We start from the raw sequence: 23,646 nt of genomic DNA, 5'->3' as shown, positions 1-23,646 counted from the left end.
TTCAAGTGGTTCAATTCCCCTGTCTCCTCTTTGTAGGCATTGTAATATGAATAATGAAACAATTGACCATTGCCTATTTGAATGTAATATGCTGACGTCTGCACAACATACCTTGCTTTCTAAACTTTTAAAATACTTCAAACACCACAAAATCCCACTATCAGCCAAGAGCCTAGCCAACTATACCTACACACAGAGCATAGAAATCGACATCTATCATCTTATATTTGAACTCCTAGAGTTGAAAGATCTTCTGAAATATATCTGAATATATATAATAAATATGAGGCAATCAAGCCAGTAGCTCTGTAGCCCACAGAGTGAAGCAAAAGGAAAAGGGCTAAATAGTTTTACTGAAAAGCCCGCTTGCTGTTAAATAGAAGAAGAAGAAGGAAGAAAAAAAATAAGGCTATATAGAAATTAGTAAAAAATGCAGGTACTTGTCTATTATGTAAAACACACTCAAGAAGTGAAGTTTGGTTAAGGCTAATGAAAAAAAATGTGATGAAAATAGAATACTTTATTAGCAAAATTGTTTATTTTATAACAATTTAAGACATAAAAGTAAATGACATAACATAATCATAAAAGTGTTTTTTACTTTTAGAAAACCATATATTGACACACAAATTGACGGTTTTCAAACATGGCCTAGTGATGCACTTCCAAAAATGTTGCTTCTTGTAAGAGTACAAAGTCATGGTGTGTCCATTGCAGTGTTTTGTTTTGGGTAACAACCCCTTATCCTGGAAAAATGTAATTGCCTGTTCTTTGGTCCTTGAAAAATCACAAATCTTAATGGTGAGACACTATATTCTATCACTAGTCAAGGCAAACTAACCGGTGTCCTGAAGAATCGTGTTAATAATGAACTAAAATGAACTAGGTCAAGAAGTACGTTAATAATTAAGTTTTTTTGTCTTTGAGACGGTTATCCGACTTCAAAGCTGCCAATTTAATACCTCGCAAATTACCTTCATAATTTTGCTAATGAACTATTCTATTTTAATCGTATCTAATTGTCACCAAACTTCACTTCTCAAGTGTGTTTTATATAATAGACAAGTACCAAAATACATATAAGAAGAACAAAAATTTGAAACATCAGATATCCTGAAATTCATAACAAACAAGGAATTCAGGAGGACAACAAAAAAGAAAAAATCTCTTTTGAGGGCTATTAATTTTTTCAATAATGTGGAGGCCAAATTTTATTTTAGTATCTTGACATAAAGGAGCAGGTGGGGAAAATACAGGGTTAAGATCATTATGGGACTGGCAGTTTATAATGGGAGGGTAGTGTCTGGAAGAATACATTTTAAAATGTTTTATATTATGTTAAAATATATTAATATATGATCTGAGAGATTAATGGAAATAACAGAGAATTAAAAGTTCCATGGTAACTTTTTTGATAAGTTGTTTAAATATCAATAAACTTGTTTTTTCTTTATAAGCTTGATGGTATAAAAGCAAGGCTCGTAGAATAACGCCATTCATAGAAGGCATTCTTCTCCTTTCTCATATTCTTAATACTTCTTAAATTAACTGAAAATTATGTATCCAAAGCTTAATAGAATGACATCAGAATTGAGCTTTTTGTTCTGCAAATTTATCCTATTCCATTAACTTGCACGAGCTGAACTTGAGAGCAAAATTATCCTACAGCTTTTCTGGTAGATTATTTTTCTCATGATCTTTAAGAGAGAGAGAGAAAAAAAAATCTTACATTCAATATTAGCTTGCCATTTTGCCTAGGCATGTAGATTTATCTTTTTTTTTTTAGCTTTTTCAAGGATATTTATGATGTCAATAATAGAAAAGGTAAGATAAAGGTTAATACCATAACCTTTTTTTCTTATAACCGTGTTTTTCTTGGAATGAGTTTCGAGCATTGCAACAGTTGGCTCTCAGGTCACAAAATTCCTTGGTTGGAGTTAAGCATGAACTAAATGTGATTTTCATAAGTTCCCCCCCCCCCCATAAATAGATTAAAGCAATGGTAGAAATAACTCAGATTTTATGAAAAATAATGCATGTTTTACTCTATAGTACTACCCAACCCTAGAAACCACACATGCTACTTACCTTGGGTGCAGATATGATAGAATATTTAGCACTGGTGTTGCAACTAAATTTTTGATTAGAAGTGTCACAAAGCAGACTAAAGAGGTGCCTGTCTTGTTTTCATGTCTTAGAAACAAAATTTCATTTTCTTAAGAGTCTATTTGTAACTATGTGTATTTATGTTCCAGTTTGGTAATATTAATATTCTCTTGGAACATAAATTGAATCAATATCTGAAAAAACTAGAATTAAGTGTGTTTATAATTACAATTATAAGCACATACTGTTGTTCAGGTAAGAATTTATACATCACAGCGGCATCCTTCTAGTCATCTAGAAGTTGAAGTACTTTAGAAAATTCTCTAAAATATTATCTTCAGTATGTAATCAATTAACATGTTGTTCATTATGTTTCCTAGAATGACCCTGAAGCACAAGAAAAGTTTTTAAAAATGAAACAAGCCTATGAAGTCTTAAAAGACACTGATCTCAGAAGGAAGTATGATCTCTATGGCAAAGAAGGACTTGAGGAAAGACAATCTAATAATAATTATCACTCTTGGAGCTATTATGAGAAGTCGTTTGGATTGTATGATGATGATGAAGAAGTTGTTGTCCTTACCTCGGCGGATTTCTGTAAGCTTTTTCCTGCTTTAAAATACTAAATATACTTGCTTAGTGGCAGCCAATGCATTCTGATGTATAACCAAATCAAATACGGTAGTGAATAACTCTTTGTAATATATTTTTGGCCTGGGAAAGTTTCACTTTCCTTATAATTCAAATTTTAGTACTGAAATAAAAAGTGCAATACTTATTGGAATTTATTTGGAAATTTTGTTTAGTTTGTTCTTTGCTTAACTTGCACACTTGATATTTTAATGCAACTTCTTATATTAAATTCTTTTTTTTTTTCTAGCACTGGCAGTTTTGCACATAATAAGAGTTAAAAGAAAATAGAAAACAAAAAGTTTCTTTTAACAAAAGGTTGGATTAAGACTCATATATCTTCAATGGTGCTGAATTTAATTTTTTTTTTTTTAGAAAACGTTCTTTTAAATTAATAATATACATAACGGAAAGTTAGTGGCAAGACTTTCAAGGTTTCATATAAATGAATATAGGTTTGCCTGCAGAAGAGTAACATACATTTGGATGTCTATTTGAATGTCTGCTTAACTTTAATATGAACTTGTCTCAAATACAAATTTTCTAACATCAATGGCACTAGAAACAATTGGGCCATAGCGCTAAAAAAATTTTAAGATTCCAGGTAGAACAAAGGCAGTCCCTGACTACCATGATAACATTCATACATCTTTTTAAGTTAAGCTTATGTAAAAAGACATGCTGTCAGGTATTAATAAAGTAGCTCACTAATGTGAGGCTGTTGTTGCTATGTTAGCGTCCTAAAACAAAACAAAGAATGGAGCCTACATTTTCCTAAAATGACAACCTATATCCACTAAGGTTTGTAACCAAGGGTTTGTGACCTTGTTTAAGAGGCTAATGTAACAATATTGAAGTCTGGATGGTTTTGAATCTCCAAGCAATGATTTTTTGGAGATTTGAAACTTCAGGGTGCAAGAATAGGCCAAGGTCAAGTCGCTTAGGCTAGAATAAATAGAGGTAAAGAGGTGATGTTGGTAGCAAGAAGATTGGTCAGCTTTACTTACAGTACTTAGCTTTACTTACATGGGTAGTATTATTAGTAAAGATGGCGGATGCATGAAGATGTAAAAAGTAGAATATCCAAGGTGTTTTTTGAAGTTGAAAACAGTTTGGAAGAATAGGAGTCTGCAAACGAAACTAGAATATAGGAAACTGCGGTAATGACATTGGTCAGATATGGTTCAGAAGCATGGGTGCTTCATTACGTGGAGGAAAATTTGTTTAGTGTTTTCTAGAGGAGTTGTCTATGGATAGTTTTAGGTACCCACTTGATTGACCATATGTTAAACAATAAGCTTTGCCAAAAATATAGTTCTGTCCCACTTTCCAGGAGAAAATGATAGAAAGGTTGTGATGGCTAAGACACGTTTTCACGGATGAAAAATGATGGATTGCCAAAGATTGTTCTTTTCTTATTTTTCTTAATTGGGGCAAAACAAAAAGCAGGTCGTCCCCGAATAGGTTGGAAAGAGGTCACAGGGAAGGGTTCAAAGGAAATTGGGAATTCATGGGAGGGGATTGAGTGTGAAACTTTGAATAGATTGGGGTAGATGAGGTGCGTGCTCAGCTGCATTGGCCTAGAGGGTATCTTATGTGCCTTTTAATAATAGCAGGGACTCAAGATCGAACATGCAAACTGTAAATTTAAGTATATAATCTCAACATTGTTTTCGTTAGTACATCTTTTTTCTTTTTTTTTTAGAAGAAGAATAGAATTTTATTTTAAAAACTACTATCACAGCATGATCGCCGAATTTGAATTTTACGTCCAAAATCTTCATTACTGTAAAGCTCTACAAGTATTACTAATAATTTAATCGAAAAATTTAAAGTGTCAATGAGGAATGAAGAAAAATACCGAGCGGTGGGTCCACTCCGCACTGCGGCTGGAGAGCAGGTTTTGGTCGCTTGCCGGGATTACTGCTTTTATTGAGGCATTAGCATTGATATGCGGTGATAAGGCACCTAGTCTGTAGCCATTTAACCTCTTAGTAAACAATAGAGCTGATACCCTTGGTATCCAAAGCGCTATCATGCTGCTAGAACAACTAACTAAAAAGTTTCACTGGGTATTGGAAAGCGAAGCCTAAGTGAAAGTTTGATTCTAGCTGAATTACTCCATGTATCTACGAGTCATACAAAACCCTTCTTTTAGTTCAGAAAAGCAGTGGTGGATATTAATAGCTATCTCTGAAGAATAGCAAACGAGAGGATTGGGGGACCGCTTTGTGCCAGCATCTACGGTCATACAAGATCCTAAAGCGAGTACTTTAGATAAATGGGGTAGCTTCAAGAAAAAAAGGAATAATAATAACAAGGGTGAAATCTGTTTTCTTATTTGATTTTTTGGTTTTATGAGCTCTTAGGTGGTAAAACAACTAGTATTAGATAACCTATTAGTCTACTCTGAACAAACCTTGATAGTAGAATCAAAACCTAAAGAATTTGGTGGTTTCTAAACTTACTTAAGGAAATTGCCTTGTAAACGACAATCCACGAAAGAATTGAAAACGGTTTAGTTAAACAGCTTATGTACCGCCGTTTAGGGGACTAAATAAATATCTTCTTAATTGCAGAGGCAATTAAGAAGATATTTTTATGAGAAACATGAAAAGATTTATTTTATCAATGAAAGGGGAGTGAGGCCAATTTATGTTATTTCATACTCTACCAGCACTAACTGCTCATGGGGTGTGGTCTCCTGAATACTCTAATTTTTCTAAAAAAATAGGAATTTTATGAAAGTAAATTGTCTTCTTCTTCTTCTATTTAACAGCGGGCGGGCTTTTCAGTGATACTATTTAACCCTTTTTCTTTTGCTTCACTCTGTGGGCTACAGAGCTACTGGCTTGATTGCCTCATGATTATTAGATATTTTCAGATATCTTTCAGTAGATCTTTCGACTGTATGAGTTCAATTATGAGTTGATAGATGTCGATTTCTATGCTCTGTGTGCAGGTATAGTTGGCTAGGCTCTTGGCTGATAGTGAGATTTTGTCTATGTTTATCTTACACCAGCTCTTCTTGTTCTTCCAGATGCTCACAAGGTGTCAATAAAAAGCCTCGAACCATCTCGTAGGTACGCAGCAGCGTACGTATCTTCACACTGCAATTATGCTTGTGTTGATAGCATGCTTGTCTGGCTTGTATTGTATACACTTGAAGCGTATATTCCGGTTTCCCTGTTATCTGGTGCTTTCTGGTTAACACTGGGGACGCATGTTGGATAATCTTTATGCTGACATGCAAATTACCGCCATCTTTGTCGTCTGATCACATCAGATACATCTATCTGGTTCAAGCATTGGCAAATGTCCATCTTTGTATTACTAATAATCATATATGTACGGGGGGAGGGGGTGGGGGTGGGCTATAACTCTCTCCCACCTTGGCAGTCGACTATTCTGCTCCTATGTGTGTACTTTTGTTTGGTTCATCAGGAACTTTCTTTTTAATTCATTCATTTGTTTACAGTTCAGTCAGTTACGTCTTCTGATGACTATTGGTTTGTTAACTTTTATTCTCCTGGCTGTTCCCATTGTCACACTATTGCCCCAATATGGAGAGAATTTGCTGTTCGAATGGATGGGGTTATACGAGTTGGTGCTGTTAATTGTCAAGAATACTGGGATATTTGCAGCAATAACGGGATCAGATCCTACCCATCTCTAATATTTTACCCGTCTGTAAGTAAATAGTGGAATATAACTTCATTCCTCCTTTTTAATAGCAATATTATTGGTGCAGTCAATTAATGGACAGGATTATTCATGTAATTGTCATATTTAATCAACTTAACATAACAAAAAACTAAGACTGACACCCAACAGAGAGCAGAGCTTCTGAAGTTGAGTATACTGACAAAAACATATTAATCTCGTCATAATAATGAGCTATTTTGCTCAAGTTGGGGACTTTGCTGAGGAACCGCGCAATTTCAGCGATGTTTTATTGCTCAAAACAAATTTAACATGTTTATGTACATAAACAATTCTTTAAACTTTCCAAGCAAAAGCACTTTTGGTACACTTTTACTCCGTAATATGTACATGTAAAAATGTTTTATTTGTATGGCCTTGATACCTTAAGCCCCATTCACACAGGTACTTAGCAGGACATCAATTTCTAACCTTCATCATTTTTGGCCAATAATAACTGCTTATTAAAGAGGAAGCAAATTATGATTGGTGGGTTGCAGCTGTCTAGATGTTGATGTCCTTATCGACAATGCCTGTCATTGATACTTATAAGAACATAATGCCATGTTCCTTGGTACTTATTGCAATTAATAGCAATAAATGTCCTTAGTGGCACAGCCTTGCTAGTTTCATGCAATAAAGCCTTTAAACATATACAATAGTAAATTCATTAGTCTTTGAACTTGTAAAACTTGCTAAATAAATCTATTTTTCTGTTATAAAATGCAGCTAAAATTTCTTATTTATATAAGTAAGATGATTTATTTTCTGCGATGGTACGGAATCGAGTATATTTATGTAAGGAGGTTAGTTACTTCACTATATTCTTTTAGTGAAGTTGGGTATACTGACAAAAACATATTAATCTTGTCATAATAATGATGACAACGAAAAAATCTGCTTAAAGAAAAAATAAATAAAGAAAGGCTAAAGAAATGCACGGCACGTGAAGCACGGGAGAATCTTAACATGGGTACACGTACACACACAGACAACAACAAAAATAATAGATTTCAATCCGCATCAAGGCCGTACCCAGGATTTTTTTTCGGAGGGGGTTTTACTCAAAGATTTTGTTTTTCGGGGGGGGGGGGGTTACACAAAAAACTCAAAAAAACCATAAAAAATTTGTTTATATCAATTTTTGTTAAGTTTTTACGAGTAAAAAACATTTCGGGAGGCAATGTCGTACCCCCCCCCCCCTCTGGGTACGGCCTTGATCCTCATGTTTCATCAGCACAGGTAAAAAACAATCTTTAATATTTCTTTTTTTAACCTCCGTTGAGATTGTCAAGGTAACTCAGTTGGAATTCCATATTTCAACTTACATTTGTTTGAAACTAATGGTTTCAAATTATACCATTACTAATGGTATCTAATTGAAAATCTAGACCTTTCAGAACTAACAGTCGGAATTTGATAAGTTCTAGAACACCTCACAGCTGAAGGAGTGGGCAGAATCTACAAAGATTTTTCGTAAAAATAACTATCAAAATTGTGTTTAAAATGTCATATAGAAATATTAACTGCTCTTATATGTTCCAAATCTAACAAATTGAAGAAAGCAAAAGTTCTGTTTCTGATGCATTCTTAAGTTTTTGGGGTCGGTGTAAAAAATTTCCAGGCTTTCTTACTGCCTTGTTTTGAAGTATTGGTAATGGTTTTATGTGCATCCAAAAAGTATGTATGTAAATGGTGTGACGGAACACCTTTTTTAAGAGCAACCTTATTGGTGCAGTCAGTTAATGGACACAGGATAATTGATGCAACTGTCTTTTTTTCCATATGGAATGGCTGATTGTATCGACAAGCACATGGCTATTGTAGAACTTTTTGTGAATAATGCAACAAATAAGTTAGATAATTAACTTCATTCAAAACAAATAGGACAAGACTGAAAATCTTTCTAGAGACATCTAAAAATGTAATTTTTTGAAGGACATGGTACATTTTATGTTAGAATTAATATATTTGAAAATATGTTAGATTCTTTTAAAACCTTAATCTTAGCTTTTAGAATGAGATTGTGGGACATAAGTCACTGTGTTATTTATCCCAGCTTTCTAAATTAAGTTCCAATTTTTTTCGTACTGCTCTGTTTTATCAAGTTAAACCCTTCTCATTATCCAACATTCAGGTTTCTCTACCACTTTCTAAAATATGTTTCACTCGACGCGTTTCCATAATTTCACAGACGTAACTGAATGCTAGTTTGTAGTTTTTATTAATATGAAAAATACTCTTCATTGTTTGATGTTCCTTAGACCTATGTTCCTCAAACTACTTATTAACACAGTCCGCGCCTTAGTGTCAGTGTGACTACTCTTCATAAATATATAAACTCATTTACAATCTGTAACTGTACTATGCAAATAAAAAATATGAATCAGATAAGCTGCCGTACTATCTAAGTTTAATATTTTCAAAATATATCTCATTTCACTCCTAATATGCTTGTCCAGCCTTTATTTTTTAGCCCTATTTCAGTTTTTCTTTCTCTCTCTTTCCTTTTCCCTTTATCTCTTTCTCTCTCTCTGTCTCTCTCTATCTATTTCCATATCTCTCCCTTTATCAAATTAAATATAATTGCTTAAAAAAATTGCTGCTGGCGCGGGAACTGAACCCAAAATTTCCTGGCAACGAGCCGGACCTTCCAATCCTGGACCAACAGACACACCTTGGATGTGTTAGCTTTTTATTGTAGACTTCGCTGTTCGTCTTTAATGCATAAAAAGGTCATGATTTTAATTATTATTTCAAATTGTTGGACTCTTCCTCTCTCCTCCCTCTCTTTCCATCCTTTATCGATGCTAATGGATAAAAGAACTTCAAGCGATTGATTGTTAAAAGGGAAAAAGAGATCATGAATGAAGCTGCAAATTCACTCAGAATCAAGTATCCAAGTATAAGAAATATACTAGTTCTATGAGACAGAAAAGCTGCTTTATTGACAGAAAGGATTAAATAAGGCCTCATTAGTACTAATGAAATACCAAGTAATATGACTGTGAAGGGATAAATTTGAACAGATTGAAACAGGAGTAAGTAAATTAGAGCTAAATTTAAGGGTTGATTTTGTAATGCGCAAAATAAAAGACAACACTATGAGAGTAGAACAATTAGTTTGTAGAGTAAAATTTTGTTTGTCCTTCCACATTGGAAACAGCTTAATTTTTTAGACATTAGAGGCACCATGGTAAACAAGGTAGGTTGTTAGTGATTAGAATTATTGTCGTTTTCTGAAGAGATGTCTTTTCTGACTGGCTTACTGATGGGATAGAATTATCTGTCGTTGCTCCCTTTTTTGTTGTTCTTTTTACACTTAGAGAAATATTCTGCGACATTAAGGAGCTAAAATTTACCTATCGGAAAAAGGAAAAGTTACCCAACAAAAATTAAGCAGCCGTAGTAGGAGTAAAGGGAGTATTAGGAGTAAACCGAGATTTAGCTACTGCAAAGTTTTAAGATCAATTTGGATCCAAATTCGTCGGCAATATTCGGCACTCAGAACTAGATCGAGTCAAAAAATTCCAGATTCAAACTTAGTTGAAATTAAAGAATATCACTAAAAAAATCTTGATTGGCGAGCATCTTCAGAGTTGCGAGCACAAAAATATTTGGACACTAGAATCAACTAAGACTGAGTGTTGTAATGGCTGTACCATGGGATTAGAATCATCTCATTGTCAATGAGTGTTCAACAATACCAACAAGTGGTTCGCGGAGATTTTTTGCTGGTCTATGGCCAATTTTGTCTGAATTCATGCGCTGCTTCTCGATTCAGTCAATTTTGGCTGATGGAAAAAGGAGCCGTCACTCCTTAAAAATTTTGAAAAAGAAGGCCGATTCTGAGGCAAGGATCAAGTATTCTGAATCAATTAAAATTAGTGAAAGACTTTATTTGTTTAGATCAGTGAAGGCCAATCTGGGGCTTCTGGGCCACATGTAGTTTTTGAGCCTACTCTCTTGCAACACTTCACTGTTATTAAAGGAGTGATTCCGAAGATGAAAAGATAAATAACTGGATATTAAAAATAGCTATTCATTATATTGTGCGTAAAAAATCTAAAAAAATCTTTAAAAATAATTTTTGGCTGCCACTGCTTTAGACTGTCCTGAGTCACGGGATGATTCATTTACTTGAAGAAATGGCTCTTCATATGGAAAAAGACGTGTTCAGGCTCTTGGACTCGTTTAAAACTTGGAGGGATAATTGTGTATTTTCAATAATGGAGATAAGTTTCCTAACGTTTGTTTTCTTTAGCTTTTGGGTTTCAGCTGACAATTTATCTTTTTTGCAGTGATCTATCAATATAGGAAGAATAAAAATACTAATATAAACAATGGTCCCTTTGTCATAATGCTATTAAAAAGAGTTTTTGACAAATTTCAGTTTGTAGTTAAATCGATAACCAACAAATAGAGGTAGAAAATGATAAAATAATCTCAAATTTTATTAGGAAAAGATAAGTTATATGAAGATAATGTCTACCGCGTTTTTGAAGTATTTCAAGCTGTAGCACTCTAAGTTCTACTTGATTCTAATATTAAAATATCAACGGTATGCTTAAGTACGACATTTTTTAAATAATTACATTTTTAAGTAAAATAACTTGGCACTTGAACTTCTTAATTACAGATAAATTTTGAAATAATTTCATGTATATTTGCTTATATCAGATTTTTCCCTTGAAATCAAGAAGTGGCTAAAAAGAAAAGTTCAAAACTTTCAAACGGAGTTGGCCAAACATGGAAATTGAAGTAAGAATAATGTCTGCCGTTTTCTTATTGTTGTGAAGTAACCCCGGAGATACAGTAGCTTATCCTCCCTAAGAAATCTAATTTTATCCAGTTTTTCTGTAAAATCGGTCTGTTTAACTGCATCAGTCATACTGGTCAACGCAGGTTTAACCCTTGGGGGCAAGGGGTGCATAAAAACATTCTCCTCTTCAAGTTATCTTTTCCTGTGTGCAGGAAAGCTATTTAAAGCCACTAGATGAAAAACAAATTAAGAATGTATGCTTGCAGGACAATGAAATGATCTCGGAAAGGGGGTTGAATCCTTTTTAAGTGTCGTAAAAAGTAAACAGAAAGTGGGATTCTTCACACCCAGGCCCCTATCGAAATATCAAAATTTCCTCTGCGTTTTCCCAACAATTGATGGGTGGTGGGGAGACGACTAACGTCTCTCTCTCTAAGCAAATTTCTTCTTTTTGATGACTTTTAACCCCTCTTAACCTTCCAACTATTGATATCTTCTCAAGAAAAAAAAGCTTGTGTAGATGCCATTTCGATCACACTTTAGGCAAAGGTCTTCAGCTAATAATTTCAACCAAAACTGAAAGTGAGCAAAATATAATTTCAGAATAAAAGTACTAAAACAAAGAAATACAATTACGGCAGTCAATAATTGGAGAGCCAAAAATTGCGTCAATAGGAGCTCGGAAAGAAATAGCCCAGCCTCGTTTTGTCGTTTTAGAACACTAACTAAGGGAAGATATCAAGTCGAGCTAACCAACTATGACAAAACTGAGAAGGAACAACAACTGAGACATTCAGAGATGAAATATATACTGCTGGTATTTTGCCTGCCTAATCAACAAGGCGTTCCGTGCTCACCGTAAACGAAAGAAAGATATAAAAAAGCTAAAATTTCGGTAAATATGAGGATTCACTAAAGCGTTCCAGGCAGGTAAACCAGCGATGCAATTTTAGAAATCATGAGTTGATAGGAAGGATATGACTTATTATAACATTTAAGATCGCCCCTGATTAAAAAAAATTATTTCCTTAGGATTTAATTCCATGTTTAAAATCTGGGATTAATCCCCCCCCCCCTCTAAAAATGGCCTCTGATGGAAACCCCCAAAACCTACTCTTATCTACTAAGGTTGTGGTAGGAAATACGTTCTATGGTTAGCATTGGTAGCATGTTTTATTTATCCCTGGTTTCAGATTGATTGGCTTGAGAATTTGTTACAGTCAAGCAATTCATTTTAACAAAAGGGCCATTTTTCCCAATATTATCATGTATTGAGTTAATATCTATCTGGAAAAGCGATACTTTTTCTTTGACCTCTATTGCTAATTGTACAAAGATCTTTATCATTGAAACCAACATTTGCTTCTACAAACTGAAAAAGAAATTGCCGGGAAAATTATGAAGGGGCTTAGCTAAAGCGGGGCAAAATCCGCATTTAATTTTCAATTTCAATGATTTTGTATAGAATTTATGAGAAAAATAAAATATTTATGAGTCACTGTAAAAGTTGCCACAAGGACAAGTAACATTGTATGCACCGTTGTCTTGGATTTTACCTCTCTTATCTCTTCCAGAAATCCGAAAGTTTGATGAAGATTCTTCAAGTTTAATGCAACTCATGATATTAATTTTCATTTTTAACGAATTTTTTTTCAGTTTTTACTCGGAACCAGTATAGAAGGTAAAACTGTGTTGTTGTTATTCGCCTTTGATTCTATACCATCAGTGCCTGTGTTTCCGATGTGTTTCTTTTGTTCGTTTTGAAAATGTTATTGATGAACTTGATCAGATAAGTGTTGTAAAAAAAATGTTTCTGTAGTATAGAAGCTCCGATTCAATATAACCTGAAGAACAAATATTCGAACCCTATCAACTACATTAATTACTGTTCCTCTACCCTACTGATGTTGGATGACACGAGTGGAAATTTCAATGTTCGTCTTTATTGCTTAGATTTTCTATTTATTGTGAATATCTACTGATCTTCTTATCTCAATAATTAAGAATCCAGAAAAGACAGGTTATTATCACCTTTCAGCTCAAGGGTAAGTTGTATTCTCGAAACTCAAGTACTTATTAGGTACAGTTCTGTCCAGGCTTTTCATATTTGAAACTTTAATGCAAATTTAAAGATTCTTGGTGCTTAAGTACAATTGTAAAGTACTTGTGACATCACTGATGCCTACATTTAATAGAATGCCGACAAACACTCCATTCAGTTTCTGTTCACTGTCACTTAGTATTCCATGTTTCGTCGAGCGTATGCTTGTATGCGGGACTTTTTTATTATCTATTTATTTATCTATTTTTACTAACACCCTCGCTGAAAGCAGGTGAAATATATTAAACAGAAAACATGAACTAATCGTTGAAATCTGACATTCCTGGAGAAAGGAGACGCCCCCAAAAAGCCCCTATATGTGTCTCGGGCCTGGCACTGTTTTCTTCTTCTTAGAAATGCCGGTTGAGATGCGAATTTGTGGAAATAAGTGTTATATCAGTTGATGAGCACTTTAGACGAATTATATTTTTTCTGGATTTTTTAATTTAACTAAATAACGAAAACTGATATACTCGTTTTGACCCCAGCGTTTCATGATTAAATTATTGTCGTGTTCCGTACTCAAAAGGGGGGGGGGTTGTTTGTCATATTTTCATAGTTTTGATTCGTTTTTTTTCTTTGTCATAATTTTTAAAAATCGTTTCTTACAAACAGTTTTCTTTTTTTGCGGGGGATAAGTTAAAAATATGTAAAAACTGCAGCATGTAACTGGAAAATGTAACTTTATTTAGAAACGCGACGTAAAATAATATCATGTATCTTTGAGCTACGGTACTGAAATAACATTTTATCTCGGTCATGGCCCGCCTCCACTATCTGTTGTGAAGCAAATAGACTCTTTGGATGCCAATGGTGGATGGAGATGCATCAGAGATAATTGTTTTTCTTCTTATCCTTATGTAGAAAAAGTGTGAGGTGTACGCTTTGGTTTTGCGCACGGCGGTGTTATATCTTGAAGTTCCCGTTTGCGCCCTTTTTTTGCAGTAATCTTGGAAATGGCTATTCCTTACCTTTTTTATATACTTTCAGGGCCAACAGTATTCTGGTGACCGCACAGTTGAAGATCTAGAAGATTTCATTCTGTCAACTCTGCCGCGACTAGTCATTCAAGTGAATAGCAAGGAGCAATTTAATGAAGATGAAGATGAAACAATGTACCTCTTATTATTTTGTCAAGACAGGGACGATGAAGATTGCCCAAGTGATAGAACAAAATACAAAATGGCAATTCTATTGGTAATTTTTTTCTAGAAATCGGGCTCTTTCTTGCAGTTTTTTTTCTCTACAAGTGTCAGCTGAGCCCTCAGTCCGAGGACCGATGCTTTAAGGAAATAGGACACAGTATTTTTTTGAAATCTTACGATTACTGCCTTATTACATAACCACACCCGCTACCCTTGAAAGACCTAATTTGAATTTTGTTTTCAATTATTAATTTTGTTTATTGAAGAACGCAGTGTTTTTGATTCTAAAGAAACCTTCTTTTTAGAAGGTTTTAGCCATTTCATAACACCAAAAATTTTGGACCAAGTTGTTTATCTGTCAGGATATATCTTTGGGTTGACTTCATACACTGTAAGAAAATTGTTTGAGATTCAACAAAAATTGTTTTTTTTTATGTTTAACAACAAAAAAATTGGAATTTCAACGGCTGAAAGTCGTTTGAAATGAAATATTTAGGGCCTTACTGGAATTCCCTAATTATTATTGAATTTCCAACTTGTTGAGAAACAAAAATATTGGATTTACAAACCCAAATTGAAATTTCAATTTGTAGTAGAACAAACATGTTTAATTTCCAGATCCTTATTGGATTTGCAATTGGTTGCATAGTAAATAGGTTGGATTTCAATAAGGGTATTGAATTAAGTGTAAAATCAACAGATTTTGGGATGAATCTCTAACGGTTGCAACCCTGATTAACATGCAGCGAATATAAGCAATATGTTGTACCCATGGCAATCAGAAATATCACAGGGATTAACACTTCCACAATCACTCGGATTATATATATATATATATATATATATATGATCCCAACTGGCTATAATCCGGGTTGCAGTGTTAGTTAACAACCTAGTGAGAGACGATCACGTCCCATAGTAAAAAATAAAATAGCCCATAAATCCTTAAAGTAGAGTCAGATCAAAAAACGAAGTACACTATTAGAACCGCAACTACTCAAATAGTTGCAGACATGAAGCCATACGGTAATTGTCTCTGCCTAGACAAGTAGTCTATCTGCCAAGACAGATAGTCCGAGTGAATGAGATGGCAAATCTGGCATAAGCCCTTTTTAGGATTGTATAAAAATGATGTCATTTCATTTGTTGATAGATAAGTCTATCTATCATCCGTCCATACGTCATTCCTAGGGCAGAACTAAGGGATTAGGAGTTTTGGACAATAGTACACTATGTCCGAAACTCCTATAGTGAAAACTTGGCTTGAACACAGTCTCTTGGCTTGAACAACAAAGAAAATATGTCTTCTTGAAAAACAAGAAAAGTGGCTTGAACTGCGATATTCTACATTGACGGCATCTTTTTTTTGTCTTTTTTTTCACCTCAGCTAGATCGGCACTTGGAAATCATAGAGAGCTTTTTAATGGCTCATTTGAAAGGAAATTGATGTATTTAAAAACCTTTCATAACTAACAAAATAATTTCAAAAACAAAATAATTTTTTTTTACGAAAAACTGCGTTTTTCTATAGCTCTGTAGTAGCAACCGCTATTAGCATCTGCCTGCCTCCTTGAACCGAACTTTTTTGGCTCGACTCCTAAAGTGCTTATCTCTGTAACGTTGTGCTTTATTTCCGTGAAAAAAATCATTTTTTCTTTATTTTAGTTCTCAGTTCAGCATCGCTAAAGTTATTATGTAAAATGCAAAAATATTTACGGTGTCTGAGCAATAATTTAATTTTTTAATTAAAACTAGAAAAATAGCTGAAAATTAAAAAATAGTATCAGTTATTATGTTACATAAGACATAATAAGCTAATGCAAAATTTATACACATTTATCTTTTGACAAGATAATTTTATTTTATTTTAGTCTCAGTTCGGGATTGTTAAAGTTATTATGTAAACTACAAAAATATTTATGGTGTCAGAGCAATAATTTTAATTTTTTCATTAAAACTATAAAAATACCTGAAAATTTAAAAATTAGTTTGTCTTTTGCTAGGTTCTAACTACTTGATACGTGATCCGGGTTGCAGCGGTAGCTAGCAACCTAGTAAGAGACGATCACGTCCAATGCTAAGAAATATAAAAACCCATAGCTCCTAAAATAGGAGTCAGATCAAAACAAAAAGTACACCATTAGAACCGCCTTGTCCGAAACCCCTGTATAGGAAACTTTCTGTCATTTGGCTTGAACAGCAAGGGAAATATATTGGCTTGAAAATCAAGAAAATTGACTTTAACCACGTTATTCTCCACAAACGAGATATTTTTTTTTTCTTTTGTTTCCAGAGATAGCTTGGCACTGGAACATCGTAGAGAGTTGTTCAATAGCTCATTTTAAAGGAAATCTCTAGATCTAGCGCCTTTTGCACTTAATTTTTTTTTTAATTAATTATTTTCTACGAAAAACTTAATTTTGTATATACAATATTGATCAATGACGTCAGAGTCGCTGGATATAGTTAGTATTACATAAAGGCTCGATCATCGAATTTAAGCTGAAACTAAGTAAAGGACAATTATGCCTCCATATATTCACAGTGATGTATAAGATTTCCCATTACATCTGTAAACTGTTCCACAGTTGCCGGTCCATACCTTGGAAGCTTTTCACTAAACATGCAACATTTCTTTTGGATATTACTATGAAGTTTTGCGAAAGCATCTCTAGCTGACTTTTCAACAAAATCTATTCTTTCAGAGATAATTTTAATCTTTAATTTTGAATATTTTTCGTAATCCCGGTAAAACATTCGTAAAATTTTTCTCAATTTACAAAGATCAGCCTGTGCGTTCTTTGCAGCTTGTGTAAACTGCAAAAATATCCATGGTATCCGAGCAATAGATCGAATATTTCAATTCAAGCTAGAAAAATACGTTAAAATGTTAAAATTAGTTTTATTTTTGGTTAGGTTCTAACTACCCGATGTGGGATTGACTATGTAGTTTCAGACCAAAAAATTCCATTTTTTAATATATATTTTATTTTTCAGTTTAGAATCACTAAAGTTATTCTGTAAACTGCAAAAATATTTATGATATCTGAACAATAATTTTAATCTTTTCATTCAAACTAACAGAATACCTGAAAATTTAAAAATTAGTTTTACTTTTTGTTAGGTTATGGATACTCGATACGAGTCATAAGTTACATTAAAGGACGAGCTATAGCCCATAGTAACTGGAATCCGGGTTGCAATAGTAGCTTGCAACCTATCCGGGTTGAGGCGGTAGCTAGAACCTAGTAAGAGACGATCACGCCCCATAGTAAAAATGAAATATTTACATTGAAAGATCCGGGTTGCAGCGGTAGCTAGCAACCTAGTAAGAGACGATCACGCCCAATGTTAAGAAATATAAAAACCCCTAACTCCTGAGAAAAGAGTCAGATCTAAACAAAAATTACACTATTAGAACCACCTTGTCCAAAACCCCTATTAAGGAAACTTATCACTCTTTGGGTTGAATAACAAAGAAAATATATTGGCTTGAAAATCAAGAAAATTGGCTTTAACCACGTTATTCTCCACAAACGGGATATTTTTTTCTTTCCGCTTGATTTTCCTCCTCAACTAGCTGGGCACTGGAAAATCATAGAGAAGTGTATAATAGCTCATTTTAAAGGAAATTGCAACATCTAGTCACTTTTGTAATTAATCCGGGTTGCAGCGGTAGCTAGCAACCTAGTAAGATATTATAATAAAGAACGACCTCTTGCCTATACTAAATTTTATACGCCACTTAATCCGGGTTGCAGCGGTAGCTAGCAACCTAGTAAGAGACGATCACGTCCAATGTTAAGAAATATAAAAACCCATAGCTCCTAAAAAAGGAGTCAAATCAAAACAAAAAGTACACCATTAGAACCGTCTTGTCCGAAACCCCTGTATAGAAAACCTTCTGTCCATTGGCTTGAATAGAAAGGGAAATATATTGGCTTGAAAATCAAGAAAAGTGGCAGCTACTACAACATTCTGCCTAAACGGCATTTTTTTTCTCTTTTTTTCTTTCTTTCTTTTCCACAGATAGCTTGGCACTGGAACATCGTAGAGAGTTGTTCAATAGCTCATTTTAAAGGAAATTAATTGGGTTAAAAATCTTCAGTAACTAAAATGAATTATTTCTAAGAGAGAATAAATTTTTCCACCAAAAACTGCATTTTTGATGTCTTTTCATACTGCAGTCTTTTCAAAGATATTTGATTTTTGTACATATAAGTCATCGTATACCAGTAATAAGATTTGAACCCACGCCTCCGAAGAGACTGGTGGCCAACACCAGCACCTTGGACCACACGGGCACGCTGCCTCTCATAACTATATATGTGAATCCGGGTTGCAGCAGTATTTACAATAAAGAACGAGATGAAAACAAAAAGCACACCATTAGAACCGCCTTGTCCGAAACTCCTGTATAGTAAACTTTCTGTTATTTGTCTTGAACAGCAAGGGAAATATATTGGCTTGAAAATCAAGAAAAGTGGCGGATACTACAACATTCTGCCTAAACGGCATATGTTTTTCTTTCTTTTTTCTTTTTTTTTACACAGATATCTTGGCACTGGAAGATCGTAGAGAGTTGTTCAATGGCTCATTCTAAATGAAATTAATTGGGTTACAAATCTTTTGTAGCTAAAATAAATTATTTCTAAAAGAGAAAAATTTTTCCACTAAAAGCTGCATTTTTAATGTCTTTTCATAATGCAGTCTTTTCAAAGATATTTGATTTTTGTACATAAATCATAATTGTATACCAGCGGTAAGATTTGAACCCACGCCTCCGAAGAGACTGGTGGCTAACACCAGCGCCTTGGACCACTCGGTCACGCCGCCTCTCATAACTATATATGTGAATCCGGGTTGCAGCGGTATCCGGGTTGCAGCGGTAGCTAGCAACCTAGTAAGAGACGATCACGTCCAATGTTAAAAAATATAAAAACCCATAGTTCCTAACAAAGGAGTCAGATCAAATTCAAAAGTACACCATTAGAACCGCCTTGTCCGAAACCCCTGTATAGGAAACTTTCTGTCCCTTGGCCTGAAACAGCAAGGGAAATATATTGGCTTGAAAATCAAGAAAAGTGGCAGCTATTACAACATTCTGCCTAAACGGGATATTTTTTTTTTCTTTTTTTCTCTTTTCTTTCTTTTCCACAGATAGCTTGGCATTGGAACATCGTAGAGCGTTGTTGAATAGCTCATTTTAAAGGAAATGAATTGGGTTAAAAATCTATAGTAACTAAAATAAATTATTTCTAAAAGAGAATAAATTTTTCCACCAAAAACTACATTTTCGATGTCTTTTCACACTGCAGTATTTCAAACATTATACCAGCGGTAAGATTTGAACCCACGCCTCCGAAGAGACTGGTGGCTAACATCAGTGCCTTGGACCACTCGGCCAGGCTGCCTCTCATAAATAATATATATGTAAATCTGGGTTGCAGCAGTAGCTAGCAACCTAGCAAGAGACGATCAGTCCAACGCTAAGAAATATAAAAACCTAAAACTCCTAAAAATAGAGTCAGATCAAAACAAAAGTATATCCTTAGAATTACCTTGTCTGAAAACTTACTAGATAAATAATGAATTTCGTCATAGTTTTATATTAGAGCTATGACGTGAATAGAAAAACACGATATTATGTTGTGGTTTCTGAAGACGTCATGAAATAATATCATTGCGCCATGACGTCAATAAAATCATTACGCCGTGACGTCATAATTACTACTTAAGAACGACAAAGATGTTAATGGTCTCATTCATTAATTAGATAATGGTTAGATCAAAGCAAGCTGCACGCAAGTTAAAAAAACAGTACTACACAGACAACAGAGATAGTATCTTGAAAAGAGAAAAGCAAAGGTATTCAACCGACCAGGCGTATCAAGAATTAAAATTGAGAGAGCAAAACAAAACAGCAAGATATGTTATCAAAATGATAAAGATTACAGACATGCAAAAATTGAGACAGCCAAACAAAAGTTCAAGGAGATTTATCACAATGATGAAGATTACCGAATCAAATATAAGGAAAACCAAAAGCAAAGGTATTCAACCGTCCAGGTGTATCGAGAAGTAAAAATTGAGACAGCCAAACAAAAGATCAATGAGCGTTATCAAAATGATAAACTTTATAGAGAAGCAACAATTCTGCAGGCTAGACAAAAGAGCAAGGAACGGTATGATAATGATAAAGATTACAGAGAAGCAAGAATTGAGCAGGCTAGACAAAAGATCAAGGAGCGTTATCACAATGGTGAAGATTACCGAAAAATATATAAGAAAAAAGTTGATACCAGAATAATGGGTAGATACTTGGGTGACAAAAGCTATAATGAAAAAATTAAATTCTCTGTGAGGTTGTACCGAAGAACAGATAAGGACAAAGGGAAAAATTACATTCAGAATTACAAGAAGATGGCAAAAATGCAGGCTGATCTTTGTAAATTGAGAAACATTTTACGCATGTTTTACCAGGATCATGAAAAGTATTCAAAATTACAGATTAAAATTCTCTTTGAAAGAGCGGATGCTGTTGAAAAGTCGGCTAGAAATGCTTTGGCAAAGCTTCATAGTAATATCCAAAAGAAATGTTGTCAGTTTAATGAAAAGCTTCCAAGGTATGGATTGGCAACTGCGGAACAGTTTATAGATGCAATGGAAAATGTTCGACAACACACTGAAGATACGGAGGCGTACTTCTTAGAAAATTCGTATATTAATTTTGGAAGGAGCAATTGCAGTTTATGTAGCAGCAATAAAAATATATATACAAGCATACCTATCAACAGCGAAGGAAAAGCAATGTTTTTCAATTATGGCGAAAACGAGCCTGTTAGGGTTATTAGTATATGTGTTTGTAAGACTAATGATTTAGAACAAATTACTGGAACACCGACTCAAGAAAAAAGCATTTCTAACTGTGTTTTAAACAGTTCTTTTAGTTCTACTGAATATTTGGCAAAAAATTCTTTGTGTAGTAGAACAAACTGTCCTGAAAAGTACGGGACAACTATTGAAAAATGCTCTGAATCTAGATCTGACAAGGAAATTATGATAGCTGAAGTTACCTATAACAATCTGAGTAAACATTCAAAACCAAAAATTGGGCAGCAGGTTACTTGGCAATGTCACCCTGATATCTGCAAGCTCTATCCGACGGATATTGAATTATGTCAAATTCTTTTTGATATCCTTGAAAATAATATAGCATTAAAATTTTCAACTGACAAAGTGGTTAATTTCTACCTTGGCGGCTTGGATTATTGTGAAATCAATTACAGGGACACAAGAAAGCATGGGCATTCGTTATACTGTAGCCCAAATGAGGGATGTCAGAGCTATTTGCGTTCTCTAAGGGCACTAGCTCCACATTTTCCTGTCTTGAACTGTTTCATTAATAGCGTATATAAGGCAGTATCAAAATGTAAGATTATACAACATATTAATCTACTAAAAGTCGAGGGCTCGTACAAGGAACTAAGTCATTATATAGAAGAAGTGTCAAGTAGACTCTGTCATAATAATAGTCAAGACTTCATCTACGGTGATAGCAATATTAGAGTTTCTGTGGATGAAAATACAATAGTAAAATTATTTGGTGAGAGCCTTGATAAGGTAGCTAACATCAGGGATGTATACCCCACAATGCATTGTGACAGTTGCGAGCAGATAAAGACAAAATACCAATTGAAGAGTCTAAGATCCCTTTCAAATAAGAAAGGTTTTGATGTTTATAATAAAGAACCACATCTTGCCTATAACTAAATGTATAAACCTATACTAAATTTTATATGCCACTTAATTATAGTATAGGTTAGTAATTCAACAGATAGCATGGCACTGGAACATCGTAGAGAGTTGTTCAATGGCTCATTTTAAAGGAAATTAATGGGGTTAAAAACTTTATGTAATTAAAACAAATTATTTTTATTACATTAAGAAATTTTAATTATGTTCCTTAAGAAATCATCATAAGTAAAAATTTCCCATACGGAAATTGAACTCAAGCCTACTGGGTGAGAGCTAACCAGACCTGTAGACCATATAGGATATATTAAAATATCCGATTAATGAAGTTTATGTTAAAGAACAAATTATAAACCTAGTTTGCTGCCTGATTATTTTAGGATCGTCTCTTACTATTCCAAAGAAGAAAAGCCGTAGGCTCTTTCCTGTTTGTAATTTTTACATTAAAGAACGATCTTTAGTCCATAGTAACTCAAGTACTATAAGAAAACATTATATAGATGATGCTTACAGTAATCAAAGGTTACCGTTTACAATGTGTTGAAAATATATTAAAAGACTATCATTGGAATATCAAACCATTGTGTACATTGGAACTAGTTAGCCACTTGATTGTTTGAGGTTCGTCTCTTAATATTTGAAAGAAGAAAAAGCCGTAGGCTTTTTCCTGTTTGTAACCAGGTTATTATTAATGGTTAATGGTTCAGTTTATCCGGGTTGCAGCGGTAGCTAGTATAATAAAGAACGACCTCTTGCCTATACTAAATTTTATACGCCACTTAATTATAGTATAGGTTAGTAATTCAACAGATAGCTTGGCACTGGAACATCGTAGAGAGTTGTTCAATGGCTCATTTTAAAGAAAATTAATGGGGTTAAAAATTTATAATAAAGAACGAACTCTTGCCCTTAGTTACCTATGTCTTGTTACATTAAAGAATAAACTTCCAGCCCATAGTAACTAAAATAAGATTATAATTAATGTTAAAGATTGATCAATGATGTCATAATCGTAGGTTGTAGCCAGGTCGTCTCTGACTATTCAAATTAAGAAAAATTCATAGGTGTTTTCCTGTTTGTAATACAGTAATCTGGGTTGCAGCGGTAGCTAGCAATCCGGTTTGCAGCGGTAGCTAGCAACCTAGTAAGAGACGATCACGTCCAATGTTAAGAAATATAAAAACCCATAACTCCTAAAAAAAAAAATTCAGATCAAAGTAAGAAGTACACTATTAGAACCCTCTTGTCCAAAACTTCTATACAGCAAACTAATCGTCCTTTGGAGTGAATAACAAAGAAAATATATTGGCTTGAAAATCAAGGAAATTGACTTTAACCACGTTATTCTCCACAAACGGCATCTTTTTCTTCTCTCTTCTTTTCCACAGATAGCTTGGCACTGGAACATCGTAGAGAGTTGTTCAATGGCTCATTTTAAAGGAAAT

At 34.1% G+C, this 23,646-nt stretch overlaps 1 protein-coding gene across 5 annotated transcripts in view; it reads left to right on the top strand.

The window, feature by feature from the left end:
- The window catches only part of LOC148951313 (endoplasmic reticulum disulfide reductase DNAJC10-like), a 94,896-nt gene that overhangs the window by 7,193 nt on the left and 64,057 nt on the right, over positions 1-23,646 (top strand). For all 5 annotated transcript variants that reach the window (XM_089090798.1, XM_089090799.1, XM_089090800.1 and 2 more), the window contains exons 3-5: positions 2,487-2,703; positions 6,215-6,426; positions 14,292-14,498. In XM_089090798.1, coding sequence (XP_088946924.1) covers positions 2,487-2,703; positions 6,215-6,426; positions 14,292-14,498 — 636 coding nt within the window. The remainder of the gene's footprint in view (positions 1-2,486; positions 2,704-6,214; positions 6,427-14,291; positions 14,499-23,646) is intronic.

Source organism: Artemia sp. Qi Xiang Cuo, chromosome 6, assembly GCF_049724085.1.
Source record: "Artemia sp. Qi Xiang Cuo chromosome 6, ASM4972408v1, whole genome shotgun sequence".
NCBI lineage: Eukaryota > Metazoa > Arthropoda > Branchiopoda > Anostraca > Artemiidae > Artemia > Artemia sp. Qi Xiang Cuo.
The sequence above is the reverse complement of the archived record's forward strand: the minus strand, read 5'-3'. Positions and strand labels throughout refer to the sequence as shown.